The following is a 14,816-nucleotide window of genomic DNA, read 5'->3' as shown; positions in this document are numbered from 1 at the left end:
TATTTTTGGGTTTATGTGTAATTTTTCCGCACCTATTGATGTAATCTTTTCTTATTTCAATTAAGCTATGTTTTCTTTTTAAAACAATGGGATCCCATATCCTGCTTTGAATTATGTAAAGTTTTAACTCTTATTTTTACAAGTTACCTAATAAAATTATGGTATTTTCGCAATGTAAGCTTTATTAAGGATTTGTATGTATAGTTTCGTTAATGGTCCAAAAGTCTAGAGTAGTGGGTCATTACAAAGACAATGGTATAGAAGATTTGATGAGTTTATGGCAAGGAAAGGTGTAACGTCCCGATATTCCTAATAAGGCTTAGTACCTTGATTAGGGGTCTTGGAGGGAAATACTGGAATAATATGTAGATATTGTGTGAATTAATTTTATATTGAGGTGATTACGTGAGCAGCATGAGTTATATTATTATATAGCCGATTATGCATGTTTTAGTGTATTAAATGTGCGAAACATGCCCGCTTTTATTTGAAGGGGATTATTTGTAATTTTGACCCGTTTATGGTCTAATTGTAATTTTATGATATTATGTGATTGAGTCCATATTATTATGTTGATATATTTGAGATATTCGGCAGAAGTCGGTCCTTTTGAGCAAGTTAGTGGTTTAGTCGCAACGGGAAATTTACACCTGGCTGGGGGTGAGCCAAATGGTATTTCGATAATTCGGAGAGATACCGGGACTCAATGGAGTATGAGTCATATTTTGGGATTATTGGTAATATTCCAGGCTTTGCGGAATTAACTGAAATTTTATGTTTAATGAGAGACGACAGTGCAAAATGACAGTTTTTCCCATAGTGTGCTTTAAGGGAGAAGTTTTGCCATAGGGGCATTTTGGTCATTTGGACCCTTAGACTATTTTGCAGCTGAGTTTGTCAACTCAGGAAGCAGAGGAAAAATAGAGCAAACACCAATGAAACAGGGAATTCTCTGTCTCTCTCTCTCTCTCTCTCTCTCTCTCTCTCTCTTTCTCTCTCTCTCTCACTTTAAGTAATTCAAAATTTCTTAGAAAACACTTGATCCTTGAGGTTTGAGGCAAGTTTTGGTGGATTGACAGCGTATAAGCATAAGGAAACTTAGTTTGGTTGAACTCAATCAGAGGTAACTCAGTTATTTGAGTTGTAGTTTTGGTTTTATAGTATTTTTTTAAGTTTTATTGAACTTAGTTTAAGATTGTTTATAGAATTTATGAGCTGTTGGGACCATTATTATGGTCAAAACAGGTGAAAACCATATTTTGGGATGGTTTTTGGAGGAATGAAGATTTTTAAAATTGCTGGTTTTCTGAGTTCGCCATGTTGCGTTGCGGCTCTTTTCTTGGGGCGCTGAGACTCTTATGAACTCAGACGGACAAGTAGGTGCCTCGAACCGACTTGGTGCCGCCATGAATGCCATGTGGTCTTGGGCTTGGGGCTCTCTGACTTGTTGCGCCGCGAGTCTTTTTTCAAGGGCACCACGACTCAAATAGAGGAAATGAGAAAAATTAGGTTTGGGGAGCTAGGAACCCAAAACTAAGGGCTCGGGGATGGTTCTACTACCCGGGTTAGTAGAATGGAAGGTCTCGGAGGCTATTGGACTTTTTTTGAACACCTTTCACTACAAGAAAAAACAGTATTCATAACACTTAAAAACTGCTAACCGGGACTATTGATAGCACTTCTGAAAATGCTAACGTAGCCCATGTTATTAAAAGTCCAGTCTTTTCTATAACAGTTTTTGAATGTTATGTTCGTGTTATCTTAAACTATTCAATAACACATTTTTAGGTGCTATAATATTCAAATAATAACATTTAGATAGAGTTTTTGGTTATAAATTTGAAGTTTAATCTTGTACTTTTTTCATAACACTTTTCAACTGTTACATTTGATTATTTTGATAACATTTTTAATTTGTTATATTATATAAACCATAACGATTTTTTACGCTTATAATATGTTTTTAAATCATAACATATAGTAATAAAATTTTAAATTTTATTTTGATAAGTATACTTATATGGTTTTTTTTTAATTAAAATATTTTCATTATTGTATTTTGATAAAAAAAAATTCAAAATTAATCATAAAATGTAATTCTCAATAGATTGATAAACCATAAGTATTACATTAAACAATAACTAATTCAAACCATGAATGTGTCTACTTCATGAGATCTTAGTTCTAACTTAAGTTTGAAAGCATAACATAATAAAGTTTTATAATCTTGAACAATTTTTACTTCAAAAATGAAAAATAGAAACATTACAAGATACACAAAAGTAAACCATGCGTGAAACCTGCTCCATCCTTCAATTCATCATCCTTTGTGCACTTGTCTTTGTTGTGAGTCCATTTGTTTAGCTACAACAAAATTTAAATAAGTAATGCTTCAACTTAAAGTTATAGTAAACTAAAAGAGTACATAAAAAAAGTTAATTACCTAATTATAACTTTATCAGCTGGCCATGCAATTATACTACCTACAACATCTTCTATAGTAGACATAATTGTTGAAGGCCTCCACAGAAATGCATCATTCTTTCTCACAAGATCTATCCCCACTTTCATAGCACTAGGCCCAAGAGGAACATGGTGAACCTCATCCTTTGGGTCACTTGAGATAAAATAACCTTCTGCAATAATTTCTCCAGATCCAATCCAATCTAATATTTTGCATTTTGAGCCAAATGTGTGGTTCTTGACACTCTAACAATATATCAATATTAAAAATTCAGCAGCAGTAAATGATTTTATATTGAATATTATATGTTTTAGATTTTATCATTTTCATTTAATTAGTATCATAATTACCTGAGTGGAATGAACATGAGAATTTGATTGCTCCTCGCTCTGAGTAGATGTATTCTATTTACAAGTAAGATAGAAAGACATGAATTCAACATCAAAATTAAAAAAAATACAAAAGTAAAGACTAACCAAAAAATTAAACATGAATCTTAGTTATTATTGCAATTCAGCCACATGAAAATATAGTTTCAGCATCAAAATACTTACTTGATTTTTCATTAAAGAAACAATGAGTTGCTCCATGTGTTGCATTTTGCCTTTCAAATCTTTGCATTGACCTTCTATCTTCATCAAATGGTCATCTCTTTCTGACACAACTTGCAACTTTGACCGAGTAACTCCTCTTCCGAAAGCTCTCATGTATGAATTTTTTTTCAGGACCAAGGACTTTTGTGAGGATGTCTTCATTAACACTTGTAGTTGAAGACATAGCAGGATCTTTCTTATATTCTTCAACCAAATCCTTCAAAAATATATAGTATCAATAAATGTATTCAAACAAATGAGTAAATTAAAACTAAAGTCACATGATTTTGAAAGGGCAAGGTGTATACAAAAGCTTCACCCACTTCTGAATTTACTGGTTCGCCATTTCTCTTCTTATGTGCTTTGGTCCAAACATCAACTCTAGAAGGTGGTGTATTGGTTTCACTATGGTTCATCTATCAAAATAACAAAATAAATTAAAAAAATATCTAAACCAAATTCTATAATAAAACAACTGTAAATATGTTTGGCTTTACCAATTCATCAATCAATCTTGCATAACCTTTGCGACTACAAGTTTGGGGTAGTTGCTTTATCCGTATTTTTTTTAAATTCTCGCTTGTAGCCTAAGAATATAAAGTTAATAGAGACATTAAACTATAAATTTTAATCATAAATATATTGGGTTATAAGATGTTAAGAATAAAATACCTTAAACTCAGCACTATTTTTTTCCTTAACAAAACTTTTCCACTCATTCATAGATTTAATATTATCAGGCTTTAGTTTCAATCTTGCTTCTTCATTTGGTGCCTTTGTTATTTTAGTAACTAGCCTTGATTTCGAAGCTCTCCAAAGATCTGCCATACTTTTGAATATATAGTTCTTTTGCCAATCTTTGTCAACCTTATATCTTGCCTAGTAAAATTAATAATAGGTTAGTATTAATGTAAATGAATTTCAACAAATTTCATGTTCAATGCATAAAACCTGAGTATATATACCTGAATAGATTTCCATAAGACCTCTTTCATTCCTAGAGGAATCTTCCTCCAATATTTTATTGTTACTGGTACAATTTCTCTAACAAGTGCACCCAAAAATGAAGACAAAGATATTGATGTTGCACCTATTGGTTGTCCCTTTGAGTTAAACTTAACTTCCAAACGACCATCACTGTCTATTGCAATAGACTTCATTTTACTAGGGCCTCTAGTTCTCTTTTGGGTAATAGGTGCAACAACTTCTTCAAGTAGTTCTTGTTCGTCAGGCAAGTTTTCAACAAATGTGTCTGGCAAGTTTTCAACAATTGTTTCATTTGGGTTTTCTGGGATTTGTAGGCATTGTGATTTTCTTGTGGCTGTTGGTGAGATGGCATGGTCATTTGAAGGACTAATTTCTACTTCAACCACTCTTTTAATAGATCCCCTAGTGGCTGTCATTGAAGCTAAGAATGGAGAAATTAGGTCATTAGTAGGTGGTCTCACTATTTTTTCAAGAGAGTCTATTGGTTGTTCAACCTCAAATAGATTTTTAAGAGATCTCCTTGTCATAGGGGAGATGGGTACTTCTTCTTCATCAGAAGAGTCATTTCTTACAATCATTCTACGTGTCTTTTTCTTTGGAGACACATCCTTAGTATATCTCTCTTCAACAACCTTATCCATTTTCAAATTTAGTCTAAAGCTCTTCCTCTTTTCATTGAGGATTTTAACTAATTTTCCTGTAGGTATGTGTTTTGGCCTCTTTCCTTTTGTAGATGGAGGTGACATATCTTGTACTTGGCAAACTCTTTGACTAGTTTCTGATCAACCGTTTCTATAATTAGTAAGATTTTTTATGAGTTGCAAAAATCATATATAACAACATATTATCAATTATCACAAAAAAAAAACATATAACAAAAGTCAGAAAACTTGTTTAGAAGACTTGGAAGAATCATGTTCTCTTGAGTAGAAGACTTGTTTAGCTTGTGAGGCTAAAATAAAAGGGTCTCTACCAACAGACCATTGACTTTGGTGTAGATTAACTAAAGTAAGACTATCCTCCACCCTAACACCGTTAGGGACATTTGCCCAATCACATTTGAAAATTGGAATCTGAACTATATATTAATCTAACAAGATTATCTCCCTTATAACCCCATAGTATGAAACTAAATTAGGAACTTGAGATACATCTTTGGCACTAGATCTACACATAGTTGTAGCTTCAGTTGAGACACCACTATTGTGTGTGGACTTCTCAATGTCATGTACATGGAATCTTTGACCATTGATAATATATCCAGTGTAAGAAGCAGCATGTTTTCTAGGTCCATATGCTAGCTGTTTCAACAAATCAGTTTCATCACAAGTTGAGGAATGCAAATAATAGTATGACATTGTTAATTTTCTTAATGATATTTAAAACAACTGATATGAACCAGTTAGTTTGCATTAATTTACCTTTTCCTTCATCCATGTTGAAAAAGTTTGTATATGTTTCTTCCAAAGTAATCCACTATTTCTCTCATATATTTTGTTTGTTTTTTTCAACTCCTCTAAGTGAATCCTAATTTATAGGACCAATGAGTTAGTATTACTACATTTTTAATATAAAAAATAATAATTTCTAATAATAGACACTTACTCTAGAAAAGGCTCCACAACAGATGTATTTAACAGAATGTATCGATGTGCAATTTCTAACAACTCATCTGTCAGTATAATTTCTTTCCTCCTAGAAATTGGACGACCTTCAAGTATCACATCATTTGACCACTCTTCATTTCGACCTTCTTTTGTGTTTAGTTCAATTGAATGGTCAGTGAATTCATTACAAAAGCTCACACACTCATCTGCAATATAACACTCTGCAATACAACCTTCAGGCCTTGCTCGATTTCTGACATAATCTTTCAATATCTTCATGCGTCTATTAATCACACAATTTCTCATCATTAATAGAATGTTCACATAAACTAATAAGAATAAACAAAACAATTAAGTCTTAGTGATTCACCTCTCAAATGGATACATCCATCGAAATTGGACTGGTCCACATAGTCGTGTTTCTCGTCCGATATGAACCACTAAGTGAATCATGACATCAAAAAATGATGGTGGAAAGAATCTCTCTAGTAAGCATAAAGTTTCAATAACATCATTTTCTAATGTCATTATGCTTTCTCTATCAAGAACACGTTGACATATTCGATTAAAGAACGTGCATAATCTTATTATAGCATCTCTTGGACCCAATGGCATCAATCCTTTTATAGCCACCGGTAGTAATTGTTGCATCAAAATGTGGCAATCGTGTGACTTAAGACCCATGAGCTTGCATTGTTCCATTGAAACACAATTTCGAATATTTGAGCTATATCCATCAGGTACTTTCAATGAGAACAACCTTTTACAAAATAATTCTTTCTCAAGCTTTGATAGTGTGGTAAAGCTGCAGGAAGATAGGTTCTAGTCCCCTTCTCTTGTGGGTGTAATGCACTCCTAATACCCATATGTTGCAAATCCAAGCGAGCTTTTAGTCCATTTTTACTTTTTTCAGCAACATCTAGCAATGTATTATAGATGCTTTCACAAACATTTTTCTCTATGTGCATCACATCCAAATTGTGACGAACATACAATTCCTAAAAAAATTGCAAAAGAAATAACTAATGAAATTCCTCCAAAAACAATAATTTACACAAAAATTTTATAGTAAGAATGTGCTAACCTTCCAATAAGGTAACTGAAAAAATATGGATCGTTTTTTCCACATTTTCTTTTGAATCATTTTGTTTCCTTTTCTTTGAAGTGGATTTTCCCCAAACATTCACAAAATCTTTAAGGTGTTCAGCAATTGTAGTCCCATTCATGATTCTTGGCGGATTTCCATGCTCAACTTCTCCATCAAACCAACTTCTTGTACTCCGAAATGGATGGTCCTCTTTAAGAAATTTACGATGACCTCGATATGAAAACTTCCCACTATGTTTTAGCCACTTTGAATGAGTACCATAACCACATAGGGGACAACTAAAACATCCCTTATTTTTACAACCAGCAAGGTTCCCGTATGCTGGAAAATCTTGGATTGTCCACATCAAAATAGCCCGCAACTTGAAATTTGTATTGTCCAATGCATCATGAGCATCGACACCCTCATTCCATAATAATTTCAAGTCCTCTACGAGGGGTTCTAAGTATATATCAATATCATTCCCAGGCTGTTTAGGTCTTGGAATTAACATTGATAATAAAATATTCTCCTGTTTCAACCATGGGGGTAAGTTGTACATGGCCAACAAAACAGGCCAAACACTATACTTAGAACTTAAATTACTAAATGGGTTAAATCCATCTGTGGAAAGGCCAAGTCTAATATTTCTCTCTTCATTTGAAAATGATGGCCATTTATCATTGACTAGCTCCCATGCTGCTGAATCCACTGGGTGACGCATTTTTCCATCGCAACTTTTATTGTTGTGATGCCATCTTAATTCCTTTGAAATTCTTTTAGACATGAACATCCGTTTCAACCTAGGGATTATAGGAAAGTACCTCAAAACTTTTGCTGGGACACCGTGTCGAACCTTTTTAGTCAGCTTATCTGACATCCAACGTGAAGTTCCACATGTTGGACATTCTTGCAAGTTTTCTTTATCTTTTCTAAACAAACAGCAATCATTAACACACGCATGAATCTTTTCATATCCTAAATCAAATAATCGAAGAAATTTTCGAACCTCATACATAGACTTGGGGATCATATTATCTAAAGGAAACATATCATTCAAAAGTCTTAACAATTCATCCAAACTTTTGTCAGACCATCCATTGGTAGTTTTAACCTTATACAATGCAACAATTGACGATAACTTAGTATATTTAGTGCATTGTGGATATAATGGAGTGTCTGCATCTTCTATTTTTTCCATAAAAGTGTCATCATGACCTTCTAGATGACTTTCAAAATCACAACCATCAATATTTGTAGCCCTAAACAAGTTGTAAGAATCAAATGTTTCCATTGTCTCTACGTCATCATCTCTTGATAATTCTTCCCCATGATGAAACCAGATTTTGTATGTTGGATCAATCCCATAAATGACTAAGTGTTCATACAAAATGTTAATACATTGGTGACTTAAGTTTCGACAAACTTTGCATGGACACAATAACTTTTCTGGATAACCAGCTAGCTTTTCTGACATTTCTACAAAATTCTTAGCGCCTTCTCTATACTCATCCGAGGCTCTACAATTCAAAGACAAGTTCATATTTATAATATATTAGTAACAAATACAGTAAGTTACTAATTTTACTAAGCTAGCACTAATTAAATCCCTAATTCTTATTACCTATTGAAGCGTAGCCAATTTTTATCCAACATGATCACCAATTTAGTTGTCCTGTTCTAACCAACAAAAAGCAAAATTTTGATAAGTCTATGTAATGGTAAATACAAAATTGTATCAACCAAAATATACTATATGATTTTGTTTTTAAAATTACTTGATTTTGAGTTCAGAAATGAATTTAAGCTGTTTATTTAGTCTTATTGCTAAACTTGAGATAATTCTGGCATTTCCAATCCTCATCTCAAAGAAATATTATATATATTTATATATATATAAAGAGTATTGTCAGTTCAAGAATTTGATATCTATTTGTAATTCACATTATCCGGATAAAGCTACATTTTATTGTAGAGCCAAGCTTTTAGCTTCTATTCGTGGGTTGGTGGTTAAGGAGTTCAATGACTTTCCTTTCTTGTTTTATTGTCTTAGCTGGAAGGATTTAGTGTTCAAAAATTATCAATTATCTTCTGAGTTTGCCTATTGTCCTTTTCTTCATTAAAAAAGTTTTGCTTTGTGCACAAAAAATGGAAGACTTTACTGTTAGTCACACTTCAACAGTTTCTCAACTGTTTCAACTTGATAGCTTAGGCAGCTGGGTGTGTTAAAATAAAGTTTATCAACTGTTATTTTTCTCTCTTGATATTTTATGACTAAAATAGAGATGCTAATGTCTCCGAATACCAGTTTAGAAGCTTTTAGGAGTTATTATCACTGATTTTTTTTTATGGATCATGTCATCTCTGCTAGGTGTATGGTTTTTATGACGAGTGCCAGAGGAAGTATGGAAATGCTAATGCATGGTGGTATTGTACAGATGTTTTTGATTATTTGACGCTTTCAGCAATCATAGATGGCACTGTAAGGTTCTCTTGCTTTACACACACTCACACATGATGTCACATTCTAATATTTCCTATTATTTATGCATAGTCTATACACGCACTTATCATATGTTATTTGGTTGCATAGATGCCTGGGTGCTTCAGTTATGTAATAATATATATTATTTTTCTCTCCAGGTACTTTGTGTTCATGGCGGTCTTTCTCCTGATATTCGAACAATTATTCTAATATATTTTTGAATTGCAAGAAGCTATTTCTATAATTATTCTAATATATTTCCCCACATGGGTTTCGATTCTACTTTCAAATTTCTATGGTTTTTGAAGTTTGTTAGATATACATCAAATAACTAACAGAAAATCAAAAAACATTCCAGCCATATTTATTAACCAACCATCAATCGTTATCAATTCAAAATATTCAATCAACACAGAAGTTTTCTTCCTTATCTCGCCGCAGCACACAAATTTCTCAGAACCTACTTCACTAATACACACAAGTTCTCAACCTTCCGTTATCACCACAGCACACAATAATAATAATCTCAGAACCTACTTCACTATGGATGAATATCTAAGATATTCAAACTCCTCTAACATTTGCAAAGTATTTTAACAAAAATAAAAGAAAACATACCTCTTGCAAACTGCTGCAAATAAAGTTCCCTCCAATTCTGAATTTCTGAAAGAGTTAAAGAAATTTAGAAACTTTTGTAGAGAACCCAATAAATCAAAAAGTCACGTCACAATTATCTCATATTGAAAGAACAACATGCTTATAAGATCAAAATAAAAATTACATGAACAAAGACATAGATATTATTTACATACTCAAATGATCATTGATTAAAAAATATAATAACCTCCTTTAGTTCAGCTCTTATTATATATATATTTTTTTTAACAAAGAAAACTAAACCATCTTATAGATTTCAATGCTCAGAAACCACTGTCTCTGTGATCACTCATTCTATGATCTTTCGGATGTTGGTAGCTAAGTCAACAAATTATACATAGTAAACAAATTGACTATATCAAACAAATAATAAGCATATGAATTACATATGGAAGAGCATGTAAAATAAAAAGGTTAAAAAAAAGTATTATTTACCATTCACATAAGCATACATGATGGAGATAAATAAAAATATAGAATAAACAAATTATATAAATTTATGAATTAGTTTTTAAAAAAATACCTTTAAATATAGAAAACTCAGATCTTGTAAAACCTCAGAGAAAGTCATTATGCTTCAAATTTGAAAGTATTAGTGTTTAAAATTGTTATAGAATAATATGAAATGTAGATATTTGACAAAAAAAAATTGTCATAAGATGTGAAATGAAAACAGACTTATAATCCGCCTAACAACTTCTCTGATTTTATACCATTTCAATCAATATATTGACCAAACCAAAAAAGAATTTATTGAAAACAATATAAAGGAGAGAAAAAACTAACATTAAGTATTCAGAGGTGCTTAAACACTAAATATGCAAACTATTAGAACACTGTAATAAAGGCTGTATTGTGAGAACTAACCCAGTACATAACGTCCTTTATTTATTTATTTTTTGAGTTTTTGCTTTACAGTGGCTCTTTTCATCTACTTTTATTTTTATATATATATATACATATATTTATCATTCCTACAATGCGAAAAAACATAAAGCTATACACTATTTCCTGAAATTTTCAATCACTTTAACCAACACATTGACTTCAAAAATTTCTCTAGGTATCACTACCAAATCATATTTTAGACTATGAGTGGCGTCATAATGTTCGAACTAGAGATAGAAAATAAATAAAATATTTATACCAGAGATAATTGGAGGTCTGTCCCAAAGCTTGCAGGTTCTGTTTCTTTTGGTCACCTGAAGAAGATGACAAGCTCCTTCCACATATCACCACTCATGGCCATGGCAATTGGAGCTCTGTCCCAAAGCTTGCAGGTTCTGTTTCTTTTGCTCTATCTGTAAAAATTAGTGATTTTAAAGTTTACATCATCTTTTCTTATATTGTGAGATGTATAATATTTTAAATATGTATATATATATTTCAATAATTTGTAAATATAAATGAATAGAATGAGTACTAGAGTGCAGGATTACAAAGGTGTGGGAAGAGCTGTAGATTAAGATGGATAAACTATTTGAGACCAGACCACCTCATTTTGCTTCATTGTTAAAAAATCCTTGCTCTTGCCATCTAGTGGAGATAACAACAAGAAGTTAGACAGTGTTCGATTTGACAAATCATGTCTGTAGATGGCTTAACGCAGGCTAGTGGGAATCATAATCTAATTTACACTGAGTATATTGATATAAAGCAAACTGCTTATGATTTCTATACGGATAAGGGGGAGCATGCAACAGTACTCTATCAACCAGTGAGAACATAGCAAAATAACTTAAACTCTTATAAGTACAACACGACTCTCAACTCTCAAATCTGAGTATGCATATCATCAAAACTTATATCAGTTGACAGCATATAAAAAGCACAAATTTCTCCGAAAAGAAACACACACAACAATGCCATTAATTAAAAAAAGAATGGGTAACTTCTTTAGAAAGGTTAGTCTCTGCCCAAACAAGACAACAAATTTGTGTTATGCTTTTTAAAAAGTGAAAATTTCACCAGATACAGTCATGCATAAGAAGAATCTAATTCCTTAAGCGTTACATATTTATAAAAGTCCACGATACTAATCTCAGACATGAAGCAAATATTACAAATATAGAAGAATGTAATGACCCACTAATCTAGACTAATTGGACCATTATCGAAACTATACATAAAACTTACATTTTTACGAAAATACCATAATTTATTGAGTAACTTGAAAAATAAGAGTTATTTACAAATAAACAGAATACTAAGAAGGATTTTGGGATCCCATTGTCTTTAAAACAAAACAAGATATAAAATAAAAGACATTTCATAATAATGCGGAAAATACACATAAAAACCATAAAAACATAAAAGGAGACTATATCCTCGAATCGAATAACGCTCGGCCCCTTGACTCCATTCATCATCGATACACATTCTCCAAGCGTCACGAATCTTTCCGCCTCTAAACTTATTTTCCTGCACATAAACAGAAAGGAGTGAGCCTAATGCCCAGTAAGGAAAATCTAACACAAAGTCACATACATAATTTCATAAGAAAACATAAAGACTTAACATAATACATATAACATACACTTATTATAATGGCCATTATTACTTGGGGTCCCATAGACTAAACAAGCATATGCCCATGGGGTTAATGGGGTCCTACTAGCTAAGTAGGTCATATGCCCATAACCCATTTGGGGTCTTGTTAGTCATATGGGTCATATGCCCAAGCCTACATACACATATACATATCATAACACTTTTAATAACATAAACATATAGATAACATAAGCACATAACATATTAATTCTAGCCTATTTTCCTTACCAAAGTTACCGGGATAAAATGGACTGAGTTAGGACTTTTGGAACACTCCTAAAACCACAATGAACAAGGGTGAGTCTAAAGAAAGGAGATGAAATGAAAGAGAATAGGAAGACTAAACCATTAAACGAAAATATGCTTACCACCACTTAAGTGCTTAAGAACTTGGATTCCCTAACCAAAAATAAGAATAAGGTTAGGGGACTGAGTAGAAGGTTTTGAGAAAAGAAATAACATAGAATACAGAAAGGACTAGAGTTTTGGGTTTACCTCAAAGATTGCAAGATCAATCTAACCTCCACCGAAATACTATAGAACTCACTTCCCAAGTGTTTGATAAGCTTATGATGTTTAAGCTTATAGTTTTTCCCCAAACCAAGTGTTTACACTCTCACACTCACTTAACACTAGCAGCCTCTGAACTTAGAGCAAATGGTGAATAATGGCTGGGTACTAGGTCCTATTTATAGAGTTTGGGAATGAAAATATCTTGATTTTACTTGAATAAAAATAATGGCTTTTTAGGTGAAAATCATTTGAATAATCGTTCAGCAGAGGCTGAAGACTCGTTCAGAAGATGCTGGACTGTTGAAGGAGTTTGAATGGCTGAAGGGAAAAGAATTCAAATGTATTTGAATTCATGCTGGTGGAGGCGATATATCGCCCCCTATAGGCGATATATCGCCTGGACCTTTGTTCCCGAGGCGACCGTGCATCGATTCGTGTTTTCCGTATCTACGTGCTGCGACATATCGCCCCCTATAGCTGCGATATATCGGCATACGCTGAATATTTAAACACGAATTTACACATTTTTAGCTGAGTTTGAATGGAGTAAACAGCCTTGACTAAGCCCTCAACGTGCTCAAAGCTGCTGACTGACCCTATACATTCAAACTTTTACCCTTATTTAATTTAATCCTCAAAAATACTAAATCCTTAATTACCATTCAAAACATGTGCTTAAAATCCTATTGGTTGATGTCTAAACCTTATAATATAATAATATATTCCTTAATATCAGACACATTAATCAAACCTTAGGTTATACTTAATATTCTTAAACTATAGGTTAAACTTAGAAAATCTATAAGTACTACTATGAGTGTCCAAATAACTCCCGGTCTGAACCAAAAATCCAAAGTAACAATGATAACACTAAACATACTATAATACTACTAAACAATTAGCTAAGTAAAGTTCTTGGACTCTACAATTCTCCCCTACTAAAAAGAATTTCGTCCTCGAAATTTACTTACCAAATAACTCCGGATACCGGCTCTGCATGTCCTCTTCCAACTCCCACGTTGCCTCGCGTTCAGAACTATTGCTCCACAGGACTTTAACTATAGGAAAGCTCTTGGACCGTAACTGCTTCATCCCCCTATCTAGGATGGTAATCGGTCGTTCCTCGTAACTTAAGTCCTTCTGGAGTGCTATGGTGTCGTACTTGAGGACGTGAGATGGGTCTGACACATACTTGCGTAACATCGAGATGTGGAAGACGTTGTGACTATCGGCTAGTGCTGGCGGTAGGGCTAGTCTATACGCAACTGGTCCCACTTTGTCCAATATCTCAAAAGGACCTAAGAATCGGGGACTGAGCTTGCCTTTCTTCCCGAACCGCTTGACACCCTTCATAGGAGATATCTTCAGGAAGACTTGATCTCCAACTTGGAACTCCACATCGCGTCGCTTGGTATCCGCATAGCTCTTCTGTCGGCTTTGAGCAGCAAGCATACGCTGTCTAATAAGCGTTACTGCTTCTTGTGCTTGTCTAACAGCTTCGGGCCCTAGAAGCTGCCTTTCTCCTACCTCGTCCCAGTGCAACGGTGATCGAAACCTTCTTCCATATAGCAACTCATAAGGTGCCATCTCGATCGTCGACTGGTAGCTGTTGTTGTACGAGAACTCGATCAGCGGCAAGTACTTGTTCCACGATCCTCCGAAGTCAAGTACACATGCGCGTAGCATATCCTCTAAAATCTGAATCGTACGCTCTGACTGCCCATCTGTCTGAGGATGGAAAGCTGTACTAAGACTTAACTTAATACCCATGGCTTGCTGTAAGCTTCTCCAAAATCTTGACGTAAACACTGATCCTCTATCTGATACTATCGTCTTGGGGATTCCATGCAATCGTACAATCTCTTGGATGTAG

General features: G+C 33.5%; 1 protein-coding gene across 1 annotated transcript; it reads right to left on the bottom strand.

Annotated features, from left to right (window-relative positions):
* Positions 1 to 5,645: 5,645 nt before the first annotated feature.
* Positions 5,646 to 8,215, bottom strand: LOC133792587 (uncharacterized). Its single transcript, XM_062230495.1, has 3 exons — positions 6,833 to 8,215; positions 6,037 to 6,091; positions 5,646 to 5,980 (listed from the first exon to the last, which is right to left on the bottom strand). Exons 1-3 carry the CDS (start codon positions 8,213 to 8,215, stop codon positions 5,646 to 5,648), a joined length of 1,773 nt encoding a protein of 590 aa, XP_062086479.1.
* Between the last annotated feature and the right edge of the window lie 6,601 nt (positions 8,216 to 14,816).

The sequence above is a fragment of the Humulus lupulus genome, chromosome 7 (genome assembly GCF_963169125.1).
Source record: "Humulus lupulus chromosome 7, drHumLupu1.1, whole genome shotgun sequence".
NCBI classification, from domain to species: Eukaryota; Viridiplantae; Streptophyta; class Magnoliopsida; order Rosales; family Cannabaceae; genus Humulus; species Humulus lupulus.
Note: the sequence above shows the minus strand (reverse complement) of the source record. Positions and strands in the feature narration are given on the sequence as shown.